This window comes from Eurosta solidaginis, chromosome 5, assembly GCF_040869045.1.
Source record: "Eurosta solidaginis isolate ZX-2024a chromosome 5, ASM4086904v1, whole genome shotgun sequence".
NCBI classification, from domain to species: domain Eukaryota; kingdom Metazoa; phylum Arthropoda; class Insecta; order Diptera; family Tephritidae; genus Eurosta; species Eurosta solidaginis.
The window spans coordinates 27195683-27209996 of record NC_090323.1 but is presented as its reverse complement, the minus strand read 5'-3'; the positions used below and the strand labels follow the sequence as shown (position 1 = coordinate 27209996).

Genomic DNA, 14314 nt, shown 5'->3' with positions numbered 1-14314 from the left:
GGACCAGGGGTGACTCTAGAATTTGTTTGTACGATATGGGTATCAAATGAAAGGTGTAAATGAGTATTTTAAAAGGGCGTGGGCCTTAGTTCTATAGGTGGACGCCTTTTCGAAATATCGCCATAAAGGTGGACCAGGGGTGACTCTAGAATTTGTTTGTACGATATGGGTATCAAATGAAAGGTGTTAATGAGTATTTTAAAAGAGCGTGGGCTTTAGTTCTATAGGTGGACGCATTTTCGAAATATCGCCATAAAGGTGGGCCAGGGGTGACTCTCGAATTTTTTTGTACGATATGGGTATCAAATGAAAGGTGTTAATGAGTATTTTAAAAGGGAGTGGGCCTTAGTTCTATATGTGGACGCCTTTTCGAGATATCGCCATAAACGTGGACCAGGGGTGACTCTAGAATGTGTTTGTACGATATGGGTATCAAATTAAAGGTATTAATGAGGGTTTTAAAAGGGAGTGGCCCTTAGTTGTATATGTGAAGGCGTACCGCTAATTTATTTATATATGTAATACCACGAACAGTATTCCTTCCAAGATTCCAAGGGCTTTTGATTTCGCCCTGCAAAACTTTTTCATTTTCTTCTATTTAATATGGTAGGTGTCACACCCATTTTACCAAGTTTTTTTCTAATGTTATATTTTGCGTCAATAGACCAATACAATTACCATGTTTCATCCCTTCTTTCGTATTTGGTATATAATTATGGCATTTTTTTCATTTTTCGTAATTTTCGATATCGAAAAAGTGGGCGTGGTCATAGTCGGATTTCGGCCATTTTTTACACCAATACAAAGTGAGTTCAGATAAGTACGTGAACTGAGTTTAGTAAAGATATATCGATTTTTGCTCAAGTTATCGTGTTAACGGCCGAGCGGAAGGACAGACGGTCGACTGTGTATAAAAACTGGGCGTGGCTTCAACCGATTTCGCCCTTTTTCACAGAAAATAGTTATCGTCCTAGAATCTAAGCCTATACCAAATTTCACAAGGATTGGTGAATTTTTGTTCGACTTATGGCATTAAAAGTATCCTAGACAAATTAAATGAAAAAGGGCAGAGCCACGCCCTGTAAAGATATTAACTTTTCTTTAAAATTTGAATTTAAAAAATTTGATGATTTTGATATATGGAAGTCTATATCTATCTCGATTCCTTTATACCTGCACAACCAACCGTTATCCAATCAAAGTTAATATACTCTGTGAGCTCTGCTCAACTGAGTATAAAAAAAGTACTTAAATTTTGAGCACAAAATTTTTTATTTTGGGAACAAATTAGCACATAAATAGCACATAATGCCTGGCCTACCAAATTTCGAATCCCACGTGGGGGGGTCCAGCTTGACGGACCTGAAGGGGATGATGGTTGTCTTAAATTTTATTTATTTTTTATTTATTTACTTATTTTATACAGTCTTGTAGACCTAAATTATTTGTATACCTATGAGATAATTATCTAAAAGGTAGTGCTTTGCAGTAATTATACAGTAGTTTCTTAAATTCATTGATGTTTTGGCATTGTTTTATTTCAATTGGAAGATCGTTGTATTCTCTCAGTCCTTCGTAGTATATATTTTTCTTGTCGTACTCCGATCGTACTGGCGGCAGGCGAAAGTTGTTTCTGTTTCTTGTTTCGTAATCGTGAACCTCGTTGTTGTATATCAGTCGGTCGTTTAGATATTTCGGCTGATTTCCTATTTTAATGTTATGTATAAATTTTAAAGTATAGTATACGATGAGTTCTTTTACACTTAGCCAATTTAGGCTTTGAAGCATTTCATGTATTGGTGTATCGTAACGTTTCTTAAGGATAAGCCGCATTGCTTTATTTTGCTTCACCTGGAGTTTTGAGATATTCGAGTCCACTAATGTGAATAAAATTGTAGGGCAATATATGAAGTGAGGTTCTATAATGTATCTATATACCATTATTTTATAATATTTGCTCACATGTTTACAGGTTCGAATCATGAATCCGATTTTTTTTGATATTTTAGCTTCTGTATATTTGAGGTGCTCGTTCAACTTAAGTTTTTCATCAATTATTATTCCGAGGTATTTTATTTCATCTACTTTATGAATCGTACAATTTGCTATTTTCGGCGACGTATTTTCTTCTACGGAAGATTTCCTCTTTAATATCATAAATTTTGTTTTTTCAATATTTATTTTAAGCCTGTTTTGACACAACCACTTATATACTGCGTCTAAGTCGTCTTGCATCTTGGACATAGCTTCTCTCTCCGATGCACAGCTTACAGTCAATATTGTATCATCTGCAAATAGCCTAATCTTGCAATGGCTCAGACAGTTTTTAATATCATTTATGTATATGATGAATAGTAGGGCTGCAAGTACAGATCCTTGTGGTAGGTCTATCTCAATATCAATTTCAGGGGAAATTTGATTTCTAATTATGGTTCTCTGCTTGCTTCCAGTAATGTAGCTTTTAAACCACTACTCCGTCTCCTATGTTATGTAGCTTCCTCAGTAGTATTACCCTGTCAATAGTCTCAAATGCCCTTTTTAGCTCTAGGAACACTGAGACTGTCACTAACTTGTTTAACATTCCTTCCTTCCATTCTGCTACAACCAGGTTTAGAGCGGTTTCACAGGAGTGTTTGGATCTGAAACCTGATTGTTCACTTATGATAACTTCATATTTGTTTAAATACTGGAGAAGCTGGTCTTTAACGACTTTCTCTATTATTTTTTCATCGCTGGGCATCGTATTAATAGGTCGTATTTCTTCTGGGCGTATTTCTTTCACTTTTTCAACTGGTACAACCGTTGCAGTTTTCCAACATGACGGAAAGATCCCGTCTCTAAAGCTTTCATTAATTATGGATGTATACATGAAACCCAGATACTCCATACTATCTTTACATACACCTTCAGTTATCAGTTTTTTTCCTCCACATATTTATTTTTCAAAGTAGCTGTTATGCGCATAATCTGTTCAACGTTTATAGGTTTAAGATTCATTAATTCTCTATTTATATCTCCGGTGCATTTTCTGGTATAATTGCTTCTATAGTATTACATATTTCTTTTATGCTTCCAACGAAGTACTGGTTTAAACGACTTGCGATTTCTTGATCTTCTTCAATTGGTATGTTGTTTATAATAATCCGTCTTATTTGAGATGTTTCGTTGTTTAAATTTATCGCCTCTTTAAGACATTTCCACATTTTCTTTTGATTATTACAATTTGCCATAATTTTGTTTTCCATCAAGCCCCACACTGGCGCACCATCCCCTTGTAATGTTCAATGCTCTTTGTATTATGTCACAGAGCGTACTCTCGAATTTACCGCTTGCAATTATGACTTTGTCGTCAGCATATCCTTGGCATCTTATGCCACTGTTTGATAGCTCTTGCAGGAGTTCATCCACTACTAGGCTCCACAGAAGGGGTGACAGGACACCTCCTTGGGGGCACCCCCTCGTGGTATTAACCTTAACTGTGCTGTTGCCTACATCGCTTCAGCGACACTTACGGAGTAGATTGTCAATCCATCTCTAGATAGGCATCTGAATTCGTCAGCATATCCTTAGCATCTTATGCCACAGTTTGATAGCTCTTGCAGGAGTTTATCCACTACTGGGCTCCACAGAAGGGGTGACAGGACACCTCCTTGGGGGCACCCCCTCGTGGTGTTAACCTTAACTGCGCTGTTGCCTACATGGGCTTCAGCGATTCTTGTACGGAGTAGATTGTCAATCCATCTCTCGATAGGCATCTGAATTCCTCTTCTCTGCAGTGCTATGTTCATGTGTTGTCAAAGGAACCCTCGATATCAAGGAAAGGGCAAAGCACTGTTTCCTCTGTTTCGAACGCCCTCTGTATTTCAGATGTTAATTGGTACAGAGCTGTGTCCGTGGACCTACCCGCTCTGTAGGCATGCTGGCAATGATGTAGAGGCAAGCTCTTGAGGGCAGTCTTTTAGGGTTGGCTTGCCCCGATACAGCACACAGCTCAAACCTTATGATCCTGATGCCGACGGCGAGAACCAAAGGGGGTATAATGATGAGCTGTATTAGCTTTACTGAGGGAGATATGACGATAGTGCAGCGAAAGGTTTCACTGGCTGGGTCATATTATGCGAATGAACGAAGTCGCTCCCACCAATAAAGTATTTCAATCTACACTGAATGAAAGCAGGTGAGGGATGCATCCACTGAATTGGGGGAGGCAGCTGGAGGTAGACTTGACCTCCCTTGGTGCTCCAAATTGGAGTCAGTTATCGCGTAACAGGGATAGCTGGCGTGACTTGTTACGAAACGGCCAAAATCGCTTAGGCTGTTAAGCGCCAATTATTGATGATGAAACAAGCTGAGGTATCGTTTTTATTCGAACGTCATTGTCGCAAAGAATAGTGCACACTTTTTAGCCAATGTTTTTAGTATTGACCTTAATAAGCTTTCTAAAACAAAGAAGTTCAGGAGTCTTATGGACACCTCTCAATTATCATGATACACCTAATCATATACACCTCTACTTATTTTCGGCATCTTACTTACATTTTCATTTTTAATTAAAATGTTCTTCATCCCTCGTTCGTTTTTATATCTGTGTGGTTCCAAACCTTTCTTTTCCTTGTTTCGCTCATTTATTTAGCTTTTTAAGTCATGTTGTGCGTAACTCAAAGGCAAGTCTCTTTAAAATTGATCACAAGATTGCTCCTTTTCCGTATGATTTTCTAAATACCTGGATCGGTGCGCCCCCTATCAGAACTTTTTGTAATACATTTTACACTCTCTTTGATCTCTGATATACATTTAAAATTTCAATTCTCTAGCTTACCGAGAAGACACTTAAAAATATATAGCAAGATTCGAACTCTCGTATGTAGCTAACATTTAATTGCACAATTTCCAAATTCGTATGAGATCTTTAAATACTTTTATACTTTTAATATATTTTTCGTTCAAGGAGTTCAAAGCTTTATAGCTTCACAGCTTCCACAAACCAACCTCACCCACCTGAGGGGAATCCTGTTACAAATATGAATGGGTCATAAAAAAAAAATAAATGTAAGGCGCGATAACCTCTGAAGAGATTTAAGGCCGAGCTTCTCTTCCAATTTGCGTCGTGCTCCTCTTATGTTTACCTACAAATTGGCTGGATGGGACCTACTTGTCTTATGCCGACTCCGAACGGCATCTGAAAGGCAAATGAGTTTTCACTGAGAGCTTTTCATGGCAGAAATACACTCGGAGTGCTTGCCAAACACTGCCGAGGGTCGACCCCACTTAGAAAAATTTTCTTCTAATTGAAAAACAACTTGTTTCTAAAATTTTTGATGTAGCTTTGCCCGGGGCGTGAACCCAAGATCTCCGGTGTGGTAGGCTGATCACGCTACCATCATACCACGGCGGCCATCATATACATATATTTTTAGCAAGCGAGGCTTTAGCGAACGCATGTTCCTCGTAGAACTAGGGAGTGGCGGCGGGATGGCCAAGAAGCTTCAATATGGTCATATTAAATCGTTTCCGAAGTAGGCGCACTGGTGCTGGTTACCGGTACGAACTTGATCTATATCCGAGGATTGTCTTTATCGCGTCAACAACAACAAAAACAACATTCGCTCACTATACGTCGTTAAAAAGTCGAACTCTCCAACACAATAAATCCGCGCCATGCGGACTGTGCTCTAAGTGTCCGGTGTAAAAACAGAGTTTCCATTAAAAAAACGGTGACACTACTTAGAAAGTTTTCAAATGACTCTTATAAGTATTTTTACTTGAGATATGCGAAGAAGTTAACATCTCTTAATAAATCTCTATATAGGAATTATGTGCGCAAGTTTGAGCTCGAAATCAAGAGTAACCATAAGTCGTTTTGGCGATACGTTAACTCGAAGAAGGCTCGCCCAAATATTCCATCGGGCGTGTTCTACAATGAGACTACGGCAGGTTCGACTTACGAAGCCGCTAATCTCTTTGGGGAATTCTTCAAATCGAACATTGACAGTGATTCTCAATAATCGCCTAATATAGTATTTAATTTAAACAACCCAATAAATTTTGGCTCTCTGGTGCTTACTTTAGAAGATATAGTGGAAGGAGTCAATAACATTAAACCCTCTATGAAACCTGATATGGACGGTTTTTCGTCATATATTTTCAAGAACTGTAGTTAGAGCTTTGGGAAGTGGAGTTTTTATTGATGGGTAGAAGTTTACCTCAATTACCCCTATTCATAAAATCGGTAATAAAGCAAATGTAGCTAACTACTGCCCTATTGCAAAATTATCAACAACTTCGAAGATGTTTGAATACATCGTTAAACAGAAGATGTATTTCTCTCTAAGTCACTTAATTTCCTGCAATCAATGGCTTCGTGTCTGGTAGATCCACAGTTTCCAACCTTGCGGTTTTCTCGGATTACTGTGTGTCAGCTTTCAATGATCGGCTGCAAGTGGACACTGTTTATACAGACTTCTCAAAAGCCTTCGACAAGGTTAGTCATTCAATATTAAGAGATAAGTTAGCCAATGTCGGTTTTCATCTTCCTATCAGAGCTCCTTTTGGTTCCACAGAGGAACCTAAGAAGTAATGATTTGTTTTTTATTGAATGCGTGAGGACTAACTATGCATATTACGCTCCTCTCATCAGAACCTTACGAGAGTTTAATTTGTTCTCAAATTCTTTGAATATAGATTTCTCAATTGAAAAATCTAAATTCAAATTACAATTAAATGATTTTTTAACTTAAACAATTATTTTGTAAATATATTTAATTCGTTATGTAGTCTGTAAGAAACATTGTATTTCAAAGATTACTATATTTAAACAAATAAATAAATATAGTACATGTTCTTTAATTTATGTACTTTGTGATGAAATGATGTAATCAGTATTTAGTCTTATTATAAAAGTAAATGTTTATGTAAAAAATAAAAAATAAATGTAAGATGCGATAACCTGCGAAGCGATTTTAGGCCGAGCTTCTCTTCAAATTTGCATCGTGCTCCTTTTATGCTGACTCTGAACGGCATGAATTTTCATTGAGAAGCTTTTCATGGTAAAAATGCACTCGGGAGTGCTTGCCAAATCACTGCCGAGGGGCGACTCCGCTTAGAAAATTTTTCTTCTAATTGAAAAAACTAGTTTCTAAAATTGTATGTTGCTTTGCCCGGATCGTGAACCCAGGATCTACGATGTGGTAGGCGGAGTACGCTAACACCACATGACGGCGGCTTATGTAGTATAAAATTATTTCAGTTATGTATGTACATTAGTGAGAACCTTATTTTCCAAAGCGCTTCGACTCTTGATCTCACCCCTTAGAAATATATATTGGAATGGCTATGTTGTTCTTGTTGTTGTAGCAGTGGAATGGCTATAAAATTTGTTTGTGCAAAATTTTAGGCAAATCAAAAAAGATTTAGGGGTTGCGCAGCTCATTGCAGAGCGACATTTTACACTTCTTTGGTCCACCACTTAATTTGTTGAAGGCAGAATTACCACTCATATTATCAATAACCTCTACAGATTTTAAAGTTATAAAATAGAAGAGCTGCCAAGAATTCATCATGCGCAAAATTTTCAACTTTTTTTATGAATTAGTAGACAATTTTTGAGTACGCAGACAAGAGCTCCATAGTATAGCATAGCATTACAATTACTGTAAATATCCAATGAGATGGAGAGGGCGATAGACCCCGTGTGCACACTAGCATTCTTTTACATGCATTAAGTGCGTAGAGGCCTTTTTCACTCTCTCCTCGACGTCAAGCTTCCACGACAACTTACTGTCTAGAATGACTCCTTTATATTTTGTGCAATGTTTCTCCTGCAGGGTTACTCTTCCTCGCTTAGGCCTACACCAATTCGGGAACTTATACCACCTAGTAATAAAGCCACATTTGGCTTCTCGGCGTTGGTGTTCCACCCGACATTAGATACCCAGGCATGTATGTATATCCCGAAGCGCCCGACCCATCAAACAACTTATTTTTGGAAGACACTTTCCCCTTACGTCAGTTTGAGGGGTTAACATCGAACCGTCTGAGCAATTGGTTTATGACCCTATCCATCGACTTTGTGGCCTCATACCAATTCGTTACCCCACTGCAAAGTCATCTTCCTCAAACTAAGCCTGCATTTAATAATGGTTAGGGCTGAATGTACTTCAGTGCACTTAAGTTGTTGAAAGCCCCGTCAATGTTTAAAAAGACATCTAAGGAAAGGAGTACTCCTTATATTCCAAGGCTTTCTCTATATTAATAACCACACTGTGCAGTGCCGTGTCTAGCGATTTGGCTTTGGTGTACGCATATTATCTTTTGAAAAATAGTTTTTTTTTATGCATGTTGGACATTATATAAAAATCTATCAGCCTCTCAAAGGTTTTGAGCAGAAATTATGTTAAGCTAATGGGATTGTAGTCTACCAGGGCTGAGGCGAGTATAGAGACTCCCTTAAAAAAGCCATGTGTAACTTGATAATTTAAAACAAACCAATACTGCAGGTCAGCTCAGCAAACGTTGGGCGGACACCACGTCTTGCAGGGTAGCAAGATCTTTCTGTCCGAAAGTGGATGGCAGGAGGTCTGCTGAAATAATTGGGTTCAATAAGGCTCACCTATCAATTGTCATTGGGGTTCTGACAGGGCACTGACCCATGGGTATCCATGAGGTACGTCTCAATATACTGCAAACTCCATCATGCTGCAGCTGTATGGAGGATGATGAGGTGGAATCATCACATCACTTTATGTTTGATTGCCCAGCTTTTGCCAGAACAAGGCGAAGGTGTTTTGGTCGCGTCTCACTTGGATCTCCCGAGGATTTATCCAAGGTTGAGATCGGTATCATTCGTAACTTTATCGATGCTACCCAACGATTCTCCAAGTAGCTTTATCTACGTCACCGTTATTTTATTTTTTTTTATTGTATGTGGTATCACAACGGACCTTCATGTTGTTCAAGTGAGCTTCCCTTATCAGGGTAGCTACCACCAAACCTAACCTAATACAGCAGGGTATATAAGGTTCGTTTCCACACAAACTTAGACTTCATTGCTTGTTTTTTATAAAAAAATATGTTGTTCTATGTTCAATTTATTCTTTAAAATTTATTAAATAATCTGTGCTTTTTATATTTCGAATTAAGAACACAAAAACACGTTACTTACACTTTTGCCGGCAGCCGTGTTATCGCATTTCACACTGCTGGTTAGTGATGTGCGGGTTCTGGCATTTAAAGAACGGATTCCGCCGAGTGCAATTCCTTACGGCTATTCTGGTAGGTGAGAGCTGTTTTCAATTCTGGAGCGCAGTATCCACATCATAAGAAAAAGCTCAAGAAAATTTTCGTAAATTCTTCTTTTGTGAAAAATTGTAGTAACCAAGCAATTTTGACATTTCCTTTATCGCTCTGTTATCTAACACACAAAAACTATATTCAGCAATGACTCAGAAAATTTGTTAAAATTAGCATATTTCAATTGAAAATGCACTCAAGTTAAAGAGTATAACTATACAAGAGAAAAATAATACCCTTGCTGTTGTTGTTGTTGTTGCTCAAATATAATTATAAACTCCATTCAAAAAACTCATAAATACAGTCAGTGTTATCCCTGTATTAAACCTACTGCGTTACTAAAGTGAGACGAACATTTATTTCTTATACTAATCCCTGGTTTTTCAGTACGAGTTAAAGTCGACTGGAGTTTAACCTTGCGACTTTGTTCGATAACATAAAATTTTGCTCCTCATCTCAGCTTAAGCGGCCGAAGTGACACGTCCCTTATTTTAGCGGCGAAAGGTTGGCGGAATAAGTGGAACATTTTACATAATTAATAGCTAATTAATTGCGAGAAAAAAATGTATAGCTTTACAAATTTTTTTTTATGAGATTCTGCGCTAAAATAAGACTGAAGTTAGCGGAGCCAATCGGCGAAAGGTTGGCGGAATAAGTTGAAAACGCACGATTTCTCATTCATTCCTTTTTGTTATACCTAAAATCACGTATGAGTAGGCGGCCATCGCCGTGCGTTAGTCATGGAGAAAAGTCGTTGAAGTTCTAAAGCCTCCACGGACGGCGCCTTGGAACATACATATGGGCACTTCCATTGTAACTCGCGTTACATCAGAGGCATAATTGTCCGAAATTAATTTGCACTTAATTAGCTACTAATTATATCAAATTTACAACTTATTCCGCCAACCTTTCGCTGATTGGTTCCGCTAACTTCAGTCTTATTTTAGCGGAAAATGTAAAAAAAAAAAATTTTAATGCAATAATTTTTTTTCTCGCAATTAATGTGCACTTAATTACCTACTAATTATATCAAATTTACAACTTATTCCGCCAACATTTCGCTGATTGGTTTCGCTAACTTCAGTCTTATTTTAGCACAGAATCTCATAAAAAAAAAATTGTAAAGCTATAAATTTTTTTCTCTCGCAATTAATTAGGTACTAATTATGTAAAATCTTCACCTTATTCCGCCAACCTTTCGCCGTTAAAATAAGGGACGTCGAAGTAACTGGGTTAAACTGAAAAACTCTGCCTAAGCTTTAGGAAATAATTATTACGGGTTAATTGGATATATTTTTCGATTTTTAAGATACCGTGTTTCCGTGGGCCGTTTGGAAACCCTCCGCTGGAAGTCTCCTTCGGGTCTCAAACTCGTCCTTTTTTCAGAACTAGTATGAAATTTAAGTTTTTAATGCGCATTTTTCCAAGATTCGACATAGCTAACTATTTACATATATAACCCGATTGCCTTATCCGGTTAATTAGATCTATGGATCACTATAGCCGGCTTCCGCCAGGCGGATAGCCTATTTGTTGTTGTAACATTGTTGTCGTCTGCAATACATAAACTTTTTATTTTCATTTCTATTTGAATATTTTCGTTATCGCCCTATCGCTTTGTTGGCTCTTCAGTTGACTTCGGATTTTAGATGAGATGCACATCGAAACGATTTTCTCTTTTATTTTTAGTTATTTTGAAACTTAAATTAACGCTTCGAACTTTGTTGTTGTAATTTTACAAAATATTCCGCCGGCGCGTGCTTTCTTTTATGTTGTGCAATGCGTAAATATAATTATCGCGTCATTATATCTGTAGGTTCAACAATTTGACTAGGAAAGTTTTAAATCAGCGTTGGGCAATCTAAGCCATTCATATTTCTTAGTACTAAATATTTGCGTGATGCTTGTTTGCTTAATTATAGGATACCATACCTGGTCATCTAATGTCCGGTTGAGCGCCAACGTGAAGAAGACGCAAATGGTATTGTTTACTAGGAAGTATAAGGTCCCGAATTGGACTAAACCTAAGCTAGAAGGGGTGGTACTACAGGAGAAACCTTGTACAAAATATCGAAGAATCATTAAGTTGTCGTTGAAGCTTAATTGCGTTTTTTGCCGCAATGTAAATTAATTCTGGGGTGTACGTAGGGTCTATTGCCCTCTCTCTCTCATTGGATATTTACAGCGATTGTATACTTGTTTGGGGGACAGCCACACAAAAAATGAGAGGGGTATAGAGGCTATCAATGCTTGGCATAACGGGAGTCTGAGAAAAACATCGACGGCTGCACTGTAGGCCATTCTTCACATTCCAACTGCAGACCTTGTGGCGAAGAACATAGCGTTAACAACTGCAACGATACTTAATGTCCCGGGTGAGCATGAGCACAGACCACAAGGCCATAGTAGTAAAGCGTCACCAAATATTGGACGAACAGACTATCTTGTTCCTTATATGCGCTTCGATGGGTCCATTAGAGCCACAATAGAGCTGGAAGGTTGGCTTAAAAGAGTGCTTAAATGGCATATGAGCCAATACGTACACATGTACCGATAGTTCCAAAGTCATGGAAGGAGAAGTGTCTGCGGTATGCTGTGCTGATCCGGAAATAAACAGATCCTACAAGCTGCCAGATCACTGTAGTGTTTTTCAGTCGGAAGTAGTAGTGGTAATCAAATCAGTAGAACCAATGGAAGAAAATAGCTTCAACCGCAGCCGCGTGAAGCACCAATTAAGGCAATAATCTTGCATAGCACAAAATCTTAGAAGTTTATTAAGGGTGTAAGCAATCCCTGTAAAGAATCGGGATAGCGCGAAGCATACATCTATTTTGGGTCCCAGGACATATGGAAATAAATGAAAATGAAAAAGCGGATCAGCTAGCTAAACACCGCACATCCCTTGAAGTTTGTGATGTAGGCGTCCCAGTCAGATTGGGCGAAATTAAAAGAAGGCGAGAGTTTTGCATAATCGACCAAGCAGGAAAGATGTGGAATCAAGGGTGGGGTACAAAGTGTCGAAGATGATATGCTGGTCTGACAACCTTAGACAAACAAAGTTCCTCTTATCACTGAACAGAGGGGACTGTACGCTCATAATGGATATTATCACTGGAATTTGCTTTTTGGCGTCACATGCTATTAAAATAGGCGTAGTTCGTGATAGCAGATGTAAGAAGTGCGATATGGAGGAAAAAACGATCGAGCACGTTCTGCAGCTCGTTCGAAAGGAAATGCTGTTCGAAAGCTGTCAAATCACTTACTTTTTATTCGAATCGAGCTACATGTCATGGCTCGAGCTTTTAGGAGTGGCAGATCTATCAGATTTACAAGAAACAAGTAGCATAGGTCTAAGGAAGCTTCTAGTATATGCCAAGAGGACGGAGTTATTTTGTAACATAAGTCCCGGTTTCTGAAAGAGTTTTTAAGATTGGTCATTGAGCAAACCTCTGGTAGCACTATGAACTCATTCAGTCTATGACACCCCCATAAACCGGCTGAATCAACCTAACCTAGGAGTTATAATAAACTATTTGAGAAGTTAATGCTTTCGCGTTATGTGAATGAAATGCCATTTTTATGGCTTCTGAAAGAGTTTTTAAGATTGGTCATTGAGCAAACCTCTGTTAGCACTATGAACTCATTCAGTCTATGACACCCCCATAAACCGGCTGATTCAACCTAACCTAGGAGTCATAAGAAACTATTTGAGAAGTTAATGCTTTCGCGGTATGTGAATGAAATGCCATTTTTACATGTGTTGTGTCAGTGACATTATGTTATTAATCGCTTCTGTAGTAGTTGCTATCGTTTGTGATTATACTGAAAGCAGCATTAAAAAATTAGAAAAATATTGCTAAATCAAGGGAAATTTTTGCAATACCCCTTTTCACAAATAAATATGTAATATTTGCAAACATTTCGCTCTTCATCGCTTTGGTTTTTGTTGTTTTCTATATCAAATAAGGATGGTGGCGAGGGTCATGTCGGCACTGTACGCAATTTTGAATCATCTGAGGAGGTCGTTGTCGTTTGGGATAATGGTACAGCTGCCAATTATCGTTGTGCCGGTGCCTATGATTTACGCATTTTGGATAGTGCACCGACTGGTATAAAACATGACGGTACTATGTGTGACACCTGTCGTCAACAACCCATCTTTGGCATACGCTGGAAGTGTGCCGAATGTATAAATTATGATCTTTGTTCAATCTGCTATCATGGTGATAAGCATCATTTACGCCATCGTTTTTATCGTATCGCAACACCAGGTGGTGAACGTATTATGTTGGAACCACGCCGCAAATCAAAGAAAGTAGCTGTGCGGGGCATATTTCCAGGTGCACGTGTAGTGCGGGGTGTTGACTGGCAATGGGAGGATCAAGACGGTGGTGTCGGACGGCGTGGTAAGGTGAATGAGATACAGGATTGGTCTTCGGCATCACCACGTTCGGCTGCTTATGTAGTGTGGGATAATGGCGCAAAGAATTTGTATCGTGTGGGCTTTGAGGGTATGGCTGACTTGAAGGTAATATAAAATGTGATTTAAACAAAAAATAGCAATTTAACATAATTTCTGCTTATTAAATTCCTTTACAACTAGGTGGTTAATGATGCTAAAGGTAATACAGTGTATCGCGATCACTTACCATTGCTGGGCGAGAATGGTCCGGGAAAGGGGCCGCATGGCTTTCAAATCGGCGATAAAGTTACTGTTGATTTAGATTTGGAAATAGTGCAATCATTGCAACATGGTCACGGCGGTTGGACCGATGGTATGTTTGAATGTCTCAACAATCCGGGTATTGTGGTAGGTATAGATGAGGACCACGACATTGTGGTTGCCTATAATTCTGGTAATCGTTGGACTTTCAATCCGGCGGTATTAACCAAAGTATCATCGCCAACTACGGCGCCACCAGAGTTTCAAGTAGGTGATATTGTTAAAATATGCTCGGATGTGGAAAGTATTAAAATGCTGCAAAGGGGCCATGGTGAATGGGCTGACGCTATGCAATTGGTGAGT

General features: G+C 38.6%; 1 protein-coding gene across 1 annotated transcript in view; it reads left to right on the top strand.

The window, feature by feature from the left end:
• Positions 1-14314, top strand: part of mib1 (mind bomb 1) — a 44634-nt gene that overhangs the window by 10095 nt on the left and 20225 nt on the right. Inside the window, exons 2-3 of the mRNA XM_067787798.1 lie at positions 13256-13816; positions 13892-14308. Of these exons, the coding sequence (XP_067643899.1) occupies positions 13256-13816; positions 13892-14308 (978 nt within the window). The remainder of the gene's footprint in view (positions 1-13255; positions 13817-13891; positions 14309-14314) is intronic.